Source organism: Oculina patagonica, chromosome 1 (assembly GCF_052425735.1).
Source record: "Oculina patagonica isolate OP01 chromosome 1, crgOcupat, whole genome shotgun sequence".
Lineage (NCBI taxonomy): Eukaryota > Metazoa > Cnidaria > Anthozoa > Scleractinia > Oculinidae > Oculina > Oculina patagonica.
Window position 1 is genome coordinate 46,941,377 of NC_135758.1, and position 14,812 is coordinate 46,956,188.

At 45.5% G+C, this 14,812-nt stretch overlaps 3 protein-coding genes across 5 annotated transcripts in view; 2 read left to right on the forward strand and 1 right to left on the reverse strand.

Annotated features, from left to right (window-relative positions):
* The window catches only part of LOC144634548 (uncharacterized), a 66,428-nt gene that overhangs the window by 2,324 nt on the left and 49,292 nt on the right, over window positions 1-14,812 (forward strand). Inside the window, exons 2-3 of the mRNA XM_078493543.1 lie at window positions 97-1,230; window positions 5,337-6,186. Of these exons, the coding sequence (XP_078349669.1) occupies window positions 97-1,230; window positions 5,337-5,836 (1,634 nt within the window). The 3' untranslated portion in view covers window positions 5,837-6,186. The remainder of the gene's footprint in view (window positions 1-96; window positions 1,231-5,336; window positions 6,187-14,812) is intronic.
* On the reverse strand, window positions 6,947-12,574 carry LOC144634556 (uncharacterized). Its single transcript, XM_078493555.1, has 3 exons — window positions 12,494-12,574; window positions 10,356-10,815; window positions 6,947-8,764 (listed from the first exon to the last, which is right to left on the reverse strand). The coding sequence occupies exons 2-3, from the start codon at window positions 10,800-10,802 to the stop codon at window positions 7,880-7,882; spliced, it is 1,332 nt and encodes a 443-aa protein (XP_078349681.1). The 5' UTR covers window positions 10,803-10,815; window positions 12,494-12,574; the 3' UTR covers window positions 6,947-7,879.
* The window catches only part of LOC144634481 (uncharacterized), a 51,512-nt gene continuing 49,292 nt past the window's right edge, over window positions 12,593-14,812 (forward strand). For all 3 annotated transcript variants that reach the window (XM_078493448.1, XM_078493440.1, XM_078493455.1), the window contains exon 1: window positions 12,593-12,915. The gene's annotated coding sequence lies outside the window, so the exon portion shown is untranslated. The remainder of the gene's footprint in view (window positions 12,916-14,812) is intronic.

Genomic DNA, 14,812 nt, shown 5'->3' on the forward strand with positions numbered 1-14,812 from the left:
CTGATTGTTTTGATGGATAAAATTCAGTAAAAAACTGAGGGATATGAAGGATAAGAAACCATTGTAAATCATAAATCATAATTTTAAACATTGCAGGTTCAAAGTCAAAAGATGAAGCAAAATTGAATGTTACTCTGGCATCAGATGTCGAGGGTTGGAACAAAACTGTGAATGAGCAATTGGTAATTGAACTGGGAAGAAACACCAGACTGAAACTGACAGGATTTGTGCCTAAAAACACCCAACCACAGAGAGAACATGCCAGAAGTTTAAATATCAAGCTAGTTGATGCAAAGGATCACCACGGTTTTTCATCTTCAGAGCTGCTCTCTTTTCCGCCTGACAGTCTTGACATTGACATTCTGTTGATTCACTGTTACGGGCATGACCTTGGGCGACAAGCGCAAATAATAAAGGAAGCTAAGAAGTGCAAGTGGGTTCAGGTTGTGCATACAAACTGTGAAGAGCTTAATGAAGGTAAACATAAACTTCAGGTGACATTGTGTGAAAAGGCTGATGTTGTTATTGCAATTGGTCCAAAGATAGCAGAAGCTTGCAAACGTGCTCTGCGCTTCTCTGGGAAGCACGAGAATGTTATTGACTTGACGCCAGGAATTTTTGAAGATCTTAATGGTGTTCATCAGCAGTATGAAGATGCGGGAACATTTCATGTCTTGATGAGTGGTTCGTCAAAGTATTTTAAGGTGAAAGGATGTGACATTGCAGCTAAAGCAATCAAGTTATTGAACTCTCCATCTTATCACCTGACAGTTATTGTGAAGCCCTGTGACAATGTTGAACACATAACACAGGCCTTACTCGATGAAGGTATAGAGTCTCGTCAGCTCACTGTAAGAGTTGCTGAAAGCCGTGAAGATTGGCGTAAATGGCTGTGTGAGGCAGATCTTGCTATTAAGCCATCTCGAATTGAAGGTTTTGGAATGAGTGGTCTTCTTGCCATTTCGGCCAACTTACCTGTTCTTGTTAATGAGCACAGTGGGCTTGGTATTGTTCTTAAGAAGAAGGTACTATTTGGAAATGGCAGTGTTGTGAGCTCCGATGACCCTAAGGTCTGGGCTGATAGGATAAAGCAGATTAGAGCAAAGAAATCAGAAATTCGCCATACAGAAGCTGTGGCACTTCGAGATGCATATATGGAGCAATTCAAGTGGAAGGATCAGTGTGACAAACTGGTGGAGGAATTGTTCAGGATAGTCCCACAAAAATGTGGTATTACATGTAAAGAAGTGTACTCTGTATGTACTATCTACCTTAATGTGTTGTGATAATATAATGAGTGACAAAAACAAGTCATAGTGAAGTCTGTGAATTGTCCGAAGTGTAAAAATGTCTTATCTGTATGAACAATATACATGATCAAGGAGTAGGGGGATCACCATCAATTGCCCTGCAATATTCTAGTATGGCAGTTGTCCCGAATCCTCGCTCAATGTGTAGATGTGACCACTCCCACCATGTACCAGAGACCGAGAATTGCCTCCACCACGAAGATCACCGGATTGCCCGAACACTGGGCCTGGATAAAAGTCCGCCCCTGCAGAGTGGGACGTGACAGTCATCCTCAGGGGAGAGGAATGCTGTACCCAGCCCCAAGTACGAACTCCCACGGACGAGAAAAATGATCACGGACACACATACAAAAAAATAAGTAATTGTCACGAATCGATACTCACACGTCCCGTCGATCGAGAAGAAATGTCCGAGTTGCGGAATGTTACGCATCCGTCCGCTGTAGTCTGCAGTCCGCAGAAGAGGAAGAGGCACCAAGTGCGGGAGGGAGCGGATCCCACGACCAGCCGAGGCGGCCCCGCCGAGCCCCACGGCCCGCGAAGGCCCACAGGCAGGGGCCAGTGGGGGACAGGGAGAGTGGCCGGCGGGACCAACGGGCCTGGAGAGGGAAGAGAAAAGGTAGAGAGCTGCGGGTGTACAGTCAAAGTGGGTAGTGTAAACGAGAGCTGGCAGCGAAGAAGCGAGATGTCACATACGGGCCGTTGTCGTGTGGTGCCAGCCGCGTGCGATGTGAGTTTCGTTTCTAACGCCGAAACGTACGGTGAGTGTGTTGCGGTGTCGTGTGTTCACTATGACGGAGACAACCAACAATAGTTTGGACGGTACGAGTTGGTCCGTCGATCGTGCCGAGTGAAACTCCTCAACCGCCTGCCGGCCGACCGTGGTCGTTCCCGTATGCCTGCACGGCGGCGACCCCGCGGGGACCGCCCGCGCGGCAGGCGGCAGGGCAGGGCGGGACCGAGTACGCCCCCAGTTTGGCACAGCCGCGAGAGGGTCGCCTCGCCGCTGGGACCGGACAGCCCCAGCCGCGTCGGTAGGAAGGGTGTCACTCGCGCCCGACCGGGCGGCGCGTCGGCTCAGGAGCGGAGCAGGAGCGTGCGCGAAGAGCGGACAGGGCGTAGGCCCCGGGTCCCGGCGAGAGCGATGGGCGACGAGTGAGCGAACCGTTGTGGACGGGCGACTGGCCCGCCCCCAAGAACCCGGGCGACGAAGAGCCCGTGGACCAGCCGGCCGGCGCCGCCGCTGGCGGAACCTACAGCGGACTGAGGAACGCATAGCGGTGGTGGGACGAGCGGCGACCGGGGCCGGCGGAGCGGATGACGCAAGCCGCCGCTGGCGCCGGAGAACTCGGGGACCGACCAGCAGAACCACCGGGGCCACCCGGTCGGGACAAGGGGGGCAGCCGCGCGACGGCGCCCCGGGAGGTGGGCCCGGGCAGGGACGGCCGCAGGGCGACGCGGGCCGGCCGACGGTGGAGGGGGGGGGGGGGGTGAGGGCCGGGGGAGAGGAGGAGGGATGGAAGGAGAAGATGAGGGGGAGGGGGAGGGCGGGGGCCGGGGGCGACGGGGGGAGGGAGGAGGCCCCGCCGAGGAGACGAGAGGGGAGGGGGGCCCCACCCCACGAGAGGGGCGGGGGGAAGGAGAAAGTGGAGCCCGCGAGGGAGGAGAGAGACCCGACAGGAAGACAAGTAGGCCCAGGGGATGGGAGAGGAGACGAGGGAGGGAAGAGGGGAGAGGGAAAAGGAGGGGGCCGACAGCACAGAGTGGGGAGAGGTGGAGGAGCGACCAGAACGAGACAGGGGCCCCCAGGGAGAGGAAGCGGAGGGGAGGCCCACCCGGAGGGAGGGGGAGGGGGCGAGAGGGGGAGGGAGAGGGGAGCGGGAGGGGGGGGGGAGGGACCCCGGGGAAGTGGGGGGGGAGAGGAGGGAGAGAGGGCGGGATGGTGGGGAAGAGAGTGGAGTGGGGGCGCCGAGAGGAGGGGACAGGGGAGGGAAGAGGGGAGAGAGCGGGGGCACCCCACCAGCGGGCCCCACAGTCCCTGGAAGAGGACGCGGGGAGGAAGGAGGGGAGAGGACAGGGCCCCCAGCCGACGGAGATGGCCAGAGAAAGGGGGGTGAGGTAGGGACACGGAGAGAAGGGAGAGGGAAGAAGGGCAGACGAGTGGAGGGGAAAGGAGTAGACGGGAGGGAGAGAAGAGGGACCCCGGAGAAGAGGGTCAGGGAAAGAAGAGAAGGAACGGCGAAAAGACACGACAGGAGCGACAGAGGGAGAGGGAGAAGAGAAAGCGGGGAGCACGAGGAGGACAGAGAAAAGACGGAGAGGAGGAAGAGAACAGGGGCAAGGGGAGGGGAGGAAGGGAGGGGGAGGATGTGGAGGACGGAAGAGAAGGAGGAGAGACAGGAGGGGGGGGGAGGGAGACACAAAGCGGACGGACGGGACAGGGGAAGGAGGAGGAGGGGGAAAGGGGAGACAAGGAAGGAAACGAAGAGGGAGACGGAGAGGGAGGGGGAGAGGAGGGGAGAAGACGGGAAGGGAGGAAGCGGAACGACAGGAGGAGAGGGAGGGAAGGAGGGAGAGGACAGGGAAGGGAAGGGAGGAGGGGACGAGGACAGAGAGGGAGGAGAGGAAGAGAAGGAGGGACAGAGGAGAGGAGGGAGAAAAGCGGGGAAGGAGGGAGGGAGGGGAGAGGAGGGAGGAGAGGAGAGCAGGGGAGGGGAAGGGGGGGGAGGTCACGAACGGGGGCCGCCCAAGCACCCCTGGCGAAGGCTGGGGATGTGTACATGTACATAATTGTGGTCTGTATGTAACTAGTCCTTCCTTTATAGGTGTTTTGATTACCGTATTTATTCGATTAAGCGCCCAACCTCAAATTAAAAACCTTGTAGGTAGGAAAAGTTAATAAGCGTCTACCCCCACCCTCCTAAAAGGAGGACACAAGAGGAGTTGATTATTATTGAAATTGAGATTGAAATTGACTAAGTACTACTAAGAGACCACCCGAAACTACCCAGAAGACCGAGTTTTCTTAGTATTTTTCAGAAATTTTTAATGAACAGTTAAAATACAGCTTCGATACATCTTCACATTTTGTTATTATATATTGTTTTCTTTCAAAATAAAGTTACGTACTTCTTGCTAAATATGGTGAAAATTTACTAAGGTAGTTATATTTTATGTTCTAAATTGTCCTTGAATAATCTTAAAAAAAGGTCTCAAGCCTGTATGAATCATTTATTATATGATCAAGCTAGTCAGGGGGCCAATTTCAACCAATCAGTTTGCTCCTTGCTCCTCCAATATTCTCTTAGTATTGGGCTGGGTATTGTCCCGAATGATCCCAGCTTGCTGGGGAATGTTCATTAACCATCCAAGGGAAGCCTCAAGCCATACGGCCCATACTGCCGGAGCTGATCCCGATTTTGGTAGCATTAAGCGGCTACGAATGTTTCTACCCCCCTGAATGGGATGCTAGTCCATCGCAGGGTATGTTCATTAAGGAAATTCTAAATTTGTCTTCATGCATTTCTACAAAAATGCTTTTCTTGCAGGTTAAGTGCAGAGAATGGGGGGCAGGGGGGAGGTGCTATGGATGTATTTTATGTAACCAATTGCATTAAACTGGCATCAAATTGTGTCAAATATTGTTTTTTTTTTTGGGGGGGGGAAGAAAATTCTGTATGTCATGAGATGTGGTGGCCAAGTGCTCAGCGCATTGTAAGGGGAAGCCTCGAGCCATGTGGCCCATACTGCCGAGGCTTATCCCAGTTTCGGTAGCATTAAGTGGCTAGGAATATTTTTACTCCCCCCTGAATGGGATGTTAGTCCATCACAGGGTACCCCCCAGCATTATGTCGTCGGTACCCATTTGGCCACTGCACCTCCCATGGTTAGTACACTGAACTTCCCTCAATAATGTACATTAACAACCTGTATAAAAACTAACTTACGCTTTTATCATTTCCCGTGATTTCACTGTGTAAATTCAAATTATGCAGTTTCGACATTCATTTTCATCTTCTTTTAAAGGAGGCTCAAAGAAACATAGTGCTTCCAATGAGCCTAATGCACAAAACCTGGATTACCAAGACACTGTAGAAGACCTCCAGAAAAAAGTTCAAGAGGCAAGCTTATCAGATGAGAATTCTACCAGCAAGACAAATGAAAATGTCAAATGTGATGTGGAGGATGGAGGAGTGAAGCAAAGTGCCAGTCTGGTGCAAACTCGGCTCTCCACAAATGTAAAAGGAATCCCTCTGAGTTTGTACTCCCGAGTCTGCATGATGTTGAATGTCAAACGTAATCTAAGATTTGATGACTTCAGGATGCTTGCAGAGAAAGTTGGACTTACCAGAGATGAGACGAACTATGTAGAGCAGTTTACAAACCCCACTGACGAAATCCTGAAAACATGGTCATCGAAACATGAAGCAACTGTGGGCAATCTGATTGAATTCTTGAAAGAGAAGGATCTTGAGAGAATGGATGTAGTTAAGGTTCTTGAAGACTGGTTGAATGAGAAACAATAACAAACAGAGTGAACTAGATTTTATCATTTATTGGCATTTTTAGAGTCAGGTACATGACTAGGTAGATTTATATGACAAGCAAAATGAGTGTTCACTAGACTATAGCAGTAATAACAAATTGAATGGCTATAATCTAGCCTTCTGTCCAATGCGGTGGGGGGGGGGGTATTTGGGCTTTCACGGTAATCAAGGCTACTTTTACCTATATTGTAGGTTTTTTTAAAAAATAATAATAATAATAAAATGGGGATGCAAAGGATCTTCACGAACAAATAACAACACTCCAAGAGAATAGTCTTAAATATCCATTACGTTTTTCATCCTTTTACAAATCTTAGCTTGAAGTGCAGGTCCATGTGCAGTGCTCAAAATTAGAAAAAAATCCAGGTTGTCCTTATGGTAAATGCTGGATAACCTAACACCTGACTTTGGTTGCCCTGATGAGGACTTGGTTGTCCGTATTAGTTTAGTATGTTTTTGGTTAAAATTTTTGTTTCCAGGCCATGAGACGATAACATTTATTTTACATTTCAGAGCGGTGTGAAACAGTTCTCAATTAACTGTTTCAAACTTCTTTTTTTCTTTTTCTAAGAATTGTGGTGGATTCCATCGTTTAGAAGAGTGCTATTTTTCAAGCTATTTTGTGTTTTGAATTTATATCTTTTTTTATTTATTCTTTTGGGTGATCACGGTAATGTAGGATAAGTTCTTCCAAAGGGTTGTCCAGCGGTTTTTTCTTGGGCAACTGGGCCTTTAATTTTCTAAAAAACTGGTTGCCCGAACGCAGTTTTAGTCGTCTTGGACTACCGGACAACCGCTAATTTCGAGCACTGCATGTGTTTGAATTCTCAAGTTGTACTCCAAGAGAACAACTCTGTATACAGCATATTGTTGTGAAAGAGAAATAACTTTACCATTTCCACCACTCAGTGGTTGCTTCGTTTTTTTTTAGTAACTGTTAGCACATTTGCATATCAGTAGCTATAATTAACTTAAGATGTATGTACTGGTATGTGGGGAAAAAATTGATCAATCTAAATAAAATAACAGATTCCAAATTTAGTGCTGCTGCAGTTAATCTACTTCCCAACAAATGACTTAACACTAAAATGGCAATGACTTTTCTCATTTTCCTTCCTCCAAACTGTCACTTTACATTTTACTTGAAAATGGTGCCATTATGACAAAGGAACGCATTGTAAAAACTTTTGTACTTATACTTAAATGCTTCACCAAAGTAATTGTGCATTCTACAGTTGAACCCCGGTAACTCGAACTCTGAAGGGAAACGAAAAACAGTTCGAGTTAGCGGGGTTTTCGAGTTAACCGAGTAAAAATGACTGAAAATGGGTCCAAGGGAAATGGAAGTTAGTACGAGTTAGCGGGGTTTTTCGAGTTATTAGACTTCGAGTTACCGGGGTTCTACTGTATTTTCCTTTGGAGATTGAGGGAGATTTGTTTATTAAGTTCAGGAACTTAATAACGTTTTCTAACCCATTAGAACAGTCATAGTGCGAATGTGGTCTGGGTTCAGGTCCTTCCGGAGGCCCTCCTAATGTTGCGTCTTGGGTAATGGGTACCGAGGTACAGTTGGGGAACCTGATAATTAAATGCTGGGGGAGAGAGGTTTAACCTATTGCTGGACCAGCATACCACCCATGGGGAGTAGCAACCAACCATCCAGGGGGAGGGTACTCCTAGTTGCTTCATGCGCTATTGGAATCCTGGTTAGGCTCCTACCTTGTGGCACAGCTTGGCTTGAGAGGGACTTGACCTATTTATTTAAGTGCATCGATAATTTCAAAAGTTTGAAACAATAGCAGCGATTCAAAAGTTTGAAACAGTAACAATACAGAAGAAACATAAAATGGCGCGCATGTTTACACAGCCTAATGCAAACAGTTCAAATAGGGAAGTTAAGGAGGATTAAGATGTAAATCTGAACCTGAGCTACAGTTCACTTAAGTACTTTCAGGCTGTCTCCAACATTCTTTAGTGTTTGCATCAGAGCTACGTAAACAGGAAGCGGCCGTTTGATCATGACTAGACAGGACTAGTTTCTGTTATATGCTGAGTACTTTCGTCAGCTTCGTTCCCCTGGGTTGTATTACTAGATTTCTCTTGTTTAATCTTCGAAAATAACCAGGAAATAAATGCAGTAGTTACATATAAAAGGGCTGTCTTTACTACCTCATTTGCAGTTTCTTTTCCAAAAAATGACTGTCCAGCTAAAATCACCAAAGCAACAAGTGATAATATGGAACACCAAATAGCTCCTAAAAGAATTACATTGGGTTTCCAGCTCTCAGGCTCATAAAAATAAATAAATTTGTAGACTGAATACACAGTGGCAGCAATGACAACGCAAATAACAAGCAGAACAGTAAAACCCCATAACGTGTTAACCATAATTCCAACTACAAGCCAGCAGAAATGATATGTAGTCAGGTTTGCCCACAGAAAGATACCAAGTTTTACCAGGCATTTATTTTCTGGTAAAAACGGGAAGTATTTTGTTAATTTTCCTATAGACAGTCCCATAACTAAACCTTCAACAGATATTAACGTTAGTATTACGTAAATATCCCAAGGAGCGTTTTCATGTGACGAAAAACACAAGACCACAACAAGAAGTCCAATCTCTAGGAAAACTAAAAAGCATGATGTACATTTAACAGCCTTTGCCAAATTCTGTTTCTTCTCTTTGTTTTCTGTTTGATCTTCTTCAGCATTTTTAAAAAACATGAAAGAAATTAAGGCCAACAATGGGCCAAATAGGATTGTGAAACAAAAAGAACACCATAACATTGCTCTGATGTAAGGACTGCGTCCTGTGGCATCTATATCCGTCTTGTGTCCCTCTATTACACACTCAGCTGTGTTCAGCGTTGGGTCCTGGATTCCTGGACTCACGGCCAGATCTTGAAGCTATGAGAAAAATAAAATACCATGTCCATTTACAGCTGGAACCTAAGTAGAGTGTATACTTAGCTCGATCTGCGAAAACCTTGACTACACGTGTTCCGCCATTACTCCCAATTAATTCCTCAGTAGCTGAGTATCTCGTTAGTGACCAATGGTAGAAAAGGTAATCCATAGATCACCAGTATTGATCATGATCTTTTTGTTTGTTTTTTTGCAAGGATCTGCAAGGGACAATGAGATATTTGGGAAGTTGTTTGTCTTCCCTAACAGTAAGGCCGAGTTTTTGTATCCGTTCTCCCACTGAAACCTTCACGTCTCAAAAAACGCCAACTGTTCGTTAGCCTGCGTAGCTGGCGGTTTTGTTGGGGTTTAAAGCGCACACAAGGAGAGTGGCTTGGGAACTCGCGGCTTCGCCGCTTGCTTGTGTACGCAGGCTAACTGTACGTGTAGTAGAGATATGGACTATTTAAACTTATCAACAATAGATGAGCTTGGGCGTTGGTGCCTCAAGGTTGGTGGAGCCCGGCGATGCACAGCAGGGAAGGAGGTATCCATGGTAACCCTGAAGCGGCCACCACCCTCCTTTTCAAGCACCCTGGGGTTGGGGGTTTGGGTGGTGGCCGCTTCAGGGTTACCATGGATACCTCCTTCCCTGCTGTGCATCGCCGGGCTCCACCAACCTTGAGGCACCAACGCCCAAGCTCATCTATTGTTGATGAGTTTAAATGTGGCTAAATGTAATTTAGATGTGGCTAAATGTAATTTAGGCTAAGTTAACCTCGAAGCAATGCTCTCCAGCAACCTTTGGATGCACGAAGCCCGCTTGCAACCTTGGCGGTTCGCTGGGGGCACTCTGTGACGCATATACGCAGTAGGCCGTTACCGCTGGCCTTTTAGAGCTCGGGGTGGCCCCAGGGCCTTCGCAGGGGCTCTTCATGACCTTTCACGCAGCGTGTTGCTCGCTATCATTCGCAAGCTCATTTCGCTAGCACAGTTGCTCGCAAGCTTCGCTATTTTTGCCCGGCCCACCCTCCCTCGGGTAGGTCTTGGAGCCTCGTGGTAGGTTGGTAAGTATTCCACTGAGTCCTTCAGTGTGACGGTGCCTAGGTGGTAAATAGCGAAGCTTGCGAGCAACTGTGCTAGCGAAATGAGCTTGCGAATGATAGCGAGCAACACGCTGCGTGAAAGGTCATGAAGAGCCCCTGCGAAGGCCCTGGGGCCACCCCGAGCTCTAAAAGGCCAGCGGTAACGGCCTACTGCGTATATGCGTCACAGAGTGCCCCGGCGAACCGCCAAGGTTGCAGGCGGGCTTCGTGCATCCAAAGGTTGCTGGAGAGCATTGCTTCGAGGTTAACTTAGCCTAAATTACATTTAGCCACATCTAAATTACATTTAGCCACATTTAACAAAGCTATTTTAAACTTCTAATGAAACTGTTGTGCCCTGTCGGCAGGCAAATGAAAAAAACCTAGCTAATTATCTGAATTATCAACTGAGAATTGTTAAAATGATTAAGGTACGCAGGCACTGCTACAGCAGTTAATTTTCTTTCATAACTCGTAGTTAGCAAAGGTTTGATCTATTTATTACTCACCTCAGATAGTACTCGGTCGATGATTATCAAGCGGGCATCCTCAGACACATTACAACAGAATGGTGCAATTGTAATGTTTAATTCTCGCGTGCGAGATGCGACAAGAATTGAACCAAGAGACAGAATCCCAAGAGCCTTGGCTGGGATAGCAGCGTATAGACAAGACATGCTCCATGTGTACTGAACTGGTGAAGATTTTCCTGTTTGGTTGAATGCAAACAAATTGACGTGGACAAGAACAGATGAAGGCTTCCGTGCAGGGTACAGAGCAAGTGCGATGTTAAAGTAATTCTTCTGTGACGCCAAAGAACTGTAAACTTCTCCGTAGGTTTCATTACAGGTAGTGTAATTAACGCATTCTTTGATCACATTTGCCTTGGCATGTCGAGGAAAGGTCGTCATTATGAAAAGCAGGACGAACAACTTCTGTAAACTAACCAGTAACATCGTGGAGTTCTCACTGTCGAGTTTGAAAACAAAAAAAATCGATTAAGGTTTCGTCGTTCGTTGTTCAGATTCAGTTTTTTTTTTAAAAAAAAACGAACTTTACTTGATGCAACACATAAACGAACTAAAGCTAATTTTAAGCGAAAACCAAAGGCTCTAGGCTACATGTAAGTATATCACATTGTTCAAAAGTAGTTGTAAGAAAGAAGGTCACTCATTTTTATCTCGTTCTAAATTTTCAGGTCAAAAGAAGCAAGATTGAGTAACTGTAGTTCGTAATGTATTGTTAGTTTTTTTTTTGTGCAAGTAATATCTGTAAGTAGTGTAATAATAACACTGTTAATGTAATGTTTTTAAATGTGTGAGCAATCAATAAAACAAAAACAAAAACAAAAACAAAAAAACAAAAAAAAGATTAAAGGAACAACCTCGTCCACAGGGCCTTCTCGGCGACGAGTTTTTAAAATGGCGGCTCGATAGTTGCGCCACTTTTTAGCCATTACCCTATCTGGTAATTCCTTGATCTCGTGCGTCGCGCGCGCGCCACGCACAGGCGCCCACGCAATGAAATGTCCTGCATGTAAAATATTTCCGGCACATTATAAATAGTTCTGGAAAGAATGATTCATTGTGTGTTCTTCATGGCGACGCCAACATTCTCTCTGTCACTGTTTCGTTTTCCTGCATTACTATTTGGTTGGATGCAAATTTTCACAGTTTTTAATCAGCATTAAACTAGTAATACGTGACTCGCAGGGCCTCGCGAAGCTCTGGGTTATTGTTGCCTAGAAACGGACAAAATACAGTAGACAGAATACAAACAGAAACTGAACAACAACGAACTGCACGATTCAGCATTAAATTACCTGTACAGCTACGGTACTTTGTGGCAGAATCGATAATTAGTTGAGAAAGATTCACTCGCTCGAGAGCACATGCCCGGGGGCACATGTCACAGCCGTCTCACAAATACTTGACAACGTTATACCTAGCAGAGAAGCACGGCAACTTTCTTTTAAAAGAAAAAAATAGAAGAAAAACTTAGTTTTGTGGACTCTTGAAATGCCATCGACAGTTTTATAACTAGCTAACTAGTACATGTATTAAACTTGTCACGGCTTTTGTCTCATATGTTTTAATTAAAATATGGACAACCTTGAAGGTCCCCCTAATCAAAATTGTATTGGCACGTTATGCATGCTATCAAGTCACATTCCATGTTGCTTATGACTCTCAAAAGACGGAAGTTTTCAGAGTGTTAATTCGGCTTGCGGAATGCGAGCAAGCTGTCTATGTTTTCAGTAATCACCCTAATCATCGATGCTACAACTGACCACAACTGTCAGACTAGGGAAACATAGACAACATAGGGATACAGTAAACGTTATCAGCAGTTCTTACCAAGTTATTGAGTGCCCATTGGACAACTTAAAACTGATTCGCAAATATTTTGGGGATAGTATTTCTGCCTGTTATCATTTCATAGCTTATCTGCATATGTCTGCTCTGTTTGGCGTGACAGCTCGAAGCAAGGTTGTCGTGCTCCTTGCACATATAAAAGCAACTCTTGCCTGCCTAATAATTCAGGCTTGTTTCCTCTTTTTGTTCACCCCAAAAAACATGTACAACCCGCCTGGGATGTTAATGGATCTCGACAATTCAAACAGGTGTGGATTAAAACAATCGCTTACCAAGCTTCAAGGAAACGGTTGCCGTTTGTTGTCACGAGAACACCGTACCGCGCACTGATCAATCACGTGCTATGACGGACGCGGTCCGTTATCTGTGATCTATTTCTGTAAGAGTGTCGACCTAAAACCAGCCACCTTATGTCGTATTAAAAGAAGGACGGCCTGCCCATTAGGGAAGGAGGATTGATAGAGAAATAGGAAGAATATAAAAAAGGGGGGGATGTCTTTTCGCTAATTCCTACCCCTCCTCCCCTCCCCCATTCCAGACACATTCCTTCAGACAACAGTCGTTTGTTGTCATGCGCGTACTGTCGGGATATTCTGGGTGTTGGTGGTTTTATTATTGTGGTGTTTTGTGCTCGGTGTTTCCCAACTTCATGTTTTATCAACCATTTGTGTATGGGATTGAAGATTACAATAAGGTTAGTGTACTTTGTGTATATTAAAATCAGACATGATCGCTGTAATCCCGGAAGAAATCGCGGCGCAGGAGCTTTTGTACAGTCACAATTGTAACTCAAATTCCAACTTTTTTATAAGCTTAATACCATGTTAGTTATGACGTACTGGGAACAACTTTGGCCTTGAGCAAACTCGGGACGATTAGCGAGAGGCGGAAATCGAATGTGCGCTATCAAACCTGGTTTTGGAGAAAATAGGTTGAGGGTCTGAATTGGAGGGGGGGTCCACATGTCGGTTGTCAGTCAAAACTTTTGATCCCTGTCGGTAAATCTCAGTGAATGAGTAAAAATGCAAGTTAATTATTCATTTTTGTTATGGTAATTCACACAGTTTAGGGAAGGTACGTTTTTTATTGGGGGGGGGGGGGGTAGTGGGCCGGGGCCTCAGGGGGGTGTCATCAGTAAAATTTTTACAAATTGGGGAGGGCTAAACCTGTTTTTTTTTCCACAGGAGGGGGAGGGTTACACTTTGTTTCAGTATGGAAAATAATTTAACAAGAAAAAAACATAAATAGTGGCAACAAACATAACATGGACAACGCATGGTTTGAAAAAAGACCCTAAAATGTCTTCTTCGTTTCACAACGCTTTCATTACCCTTCAGTTCGTGAAACAGACCGCCATTTTGTTTTCAAAGCATGTGCTTTTCCAAGTAGTGCCCAATTTTTCCAAAAGAAAGATAGTTTGTTTTGTTTGGCCGGTTTTCCGGCCATTGGTGATGGAATGGAATATTTTCTGCTTGGCCAGAAAACTGGCCATCGTTGGTAAAAGGGTTGTTCGTGATTTACTACTATCGGCTAGAATCAAATATACGAAAAACGTTTAAGAGTACAAGTTAATGTATTCTAGCTGTATAAAATGACAATGTACGGTTCTGTTGAAATAACCTAATTCTTTCTTCCTCCAGAATGCAGGAAATGCATTCTTAGAGGTCCAAATTTTAAAATTTTCCTGGGGGAGCATGCCACCCAAACCCCCCTAGAAGGTTGAGCCTTTGGAGCTCCAAAACATTTACTGCCTACCCTGACTCCTTTTAAAAATCCTGTAATAGTTCGTTTGTGCGCAGATGGAGCTACCAGAAAGCGTTAAGGTCAGCAACACTTCCGTTTATTTTTGTTCCCAAGGAACCACTGAGTAGGTGGGGGGTGGGTCACAAGTTTTTGTGTGCGTGTTTGTGGAGGGTCACAGGGGCGGATCCAGGATTTTTCAAAGGGGGGTGGCTGTTTACCAATATTTTTGTTTACTATCTTGTTAAAGCCCCAGGTTTTTTATGGGGGTGGGGCCTCGATTCTCGAAGGGGGTATTAGGCTTTTAGACAGGATTTTTGAAAGTAAGAGAACATTTCGATATACAATTGAGGATAAAAATAAGCGAAAATAAGCCACGAGGTTTCGAACTCATCTTGAGTTCATTATCAAGTAGATATGAGTTAAATAACAGTCGAGTTAAGTTTAAATGCAAATAGAGGTGATAGAGTATATTAGAATATTTTAAAAGCAGTGTTTCACGGTTAATAGCGTTCACAGTGTTAGTGCGTGCGGTATTTAATTAGGTAAATACTTTCGCACGTATCGAGTCCGCCTGCGTGTTTAGTGCTGGTTTTCTCTCGCGAATTATAAGCATTTCGTTCACTAAGCAATCCAGTTTCCCTTGGCATTTCTTTAAGACGGAAAACATATTTCTTATGTCAGGACTCTCGACACTGTGGATTTCTTTTAAGTGCTTGCCAATTACAGAGGTTTTGTGTTCATCTACACAGTATGCGCTGATGTAGATGTCGTGTGGTGTAACCCACATAATCAGCATCACACTGATCACATTTAAAAGAATAAACAATGCATTGATTGTTCACCAAAGA

Excerpts from the sequence above, each read along its gene's own strand:
- LOC144634556 (XM_078493555.1), bottom strand. The coding sequence starts at position 10,802 with ATGTTACTGGTTAGTTTACAGAAGTTGTTCGTCCTGCTTTTCATAATG. Across the intron at positions 8,765-10,355 it reads TCGACCGAGTACTATCTGAG|CTTCAAGATCTGGCCGTGAG; the intron begins GTGAGTAATAAA and ends TTTTTCTCATAG.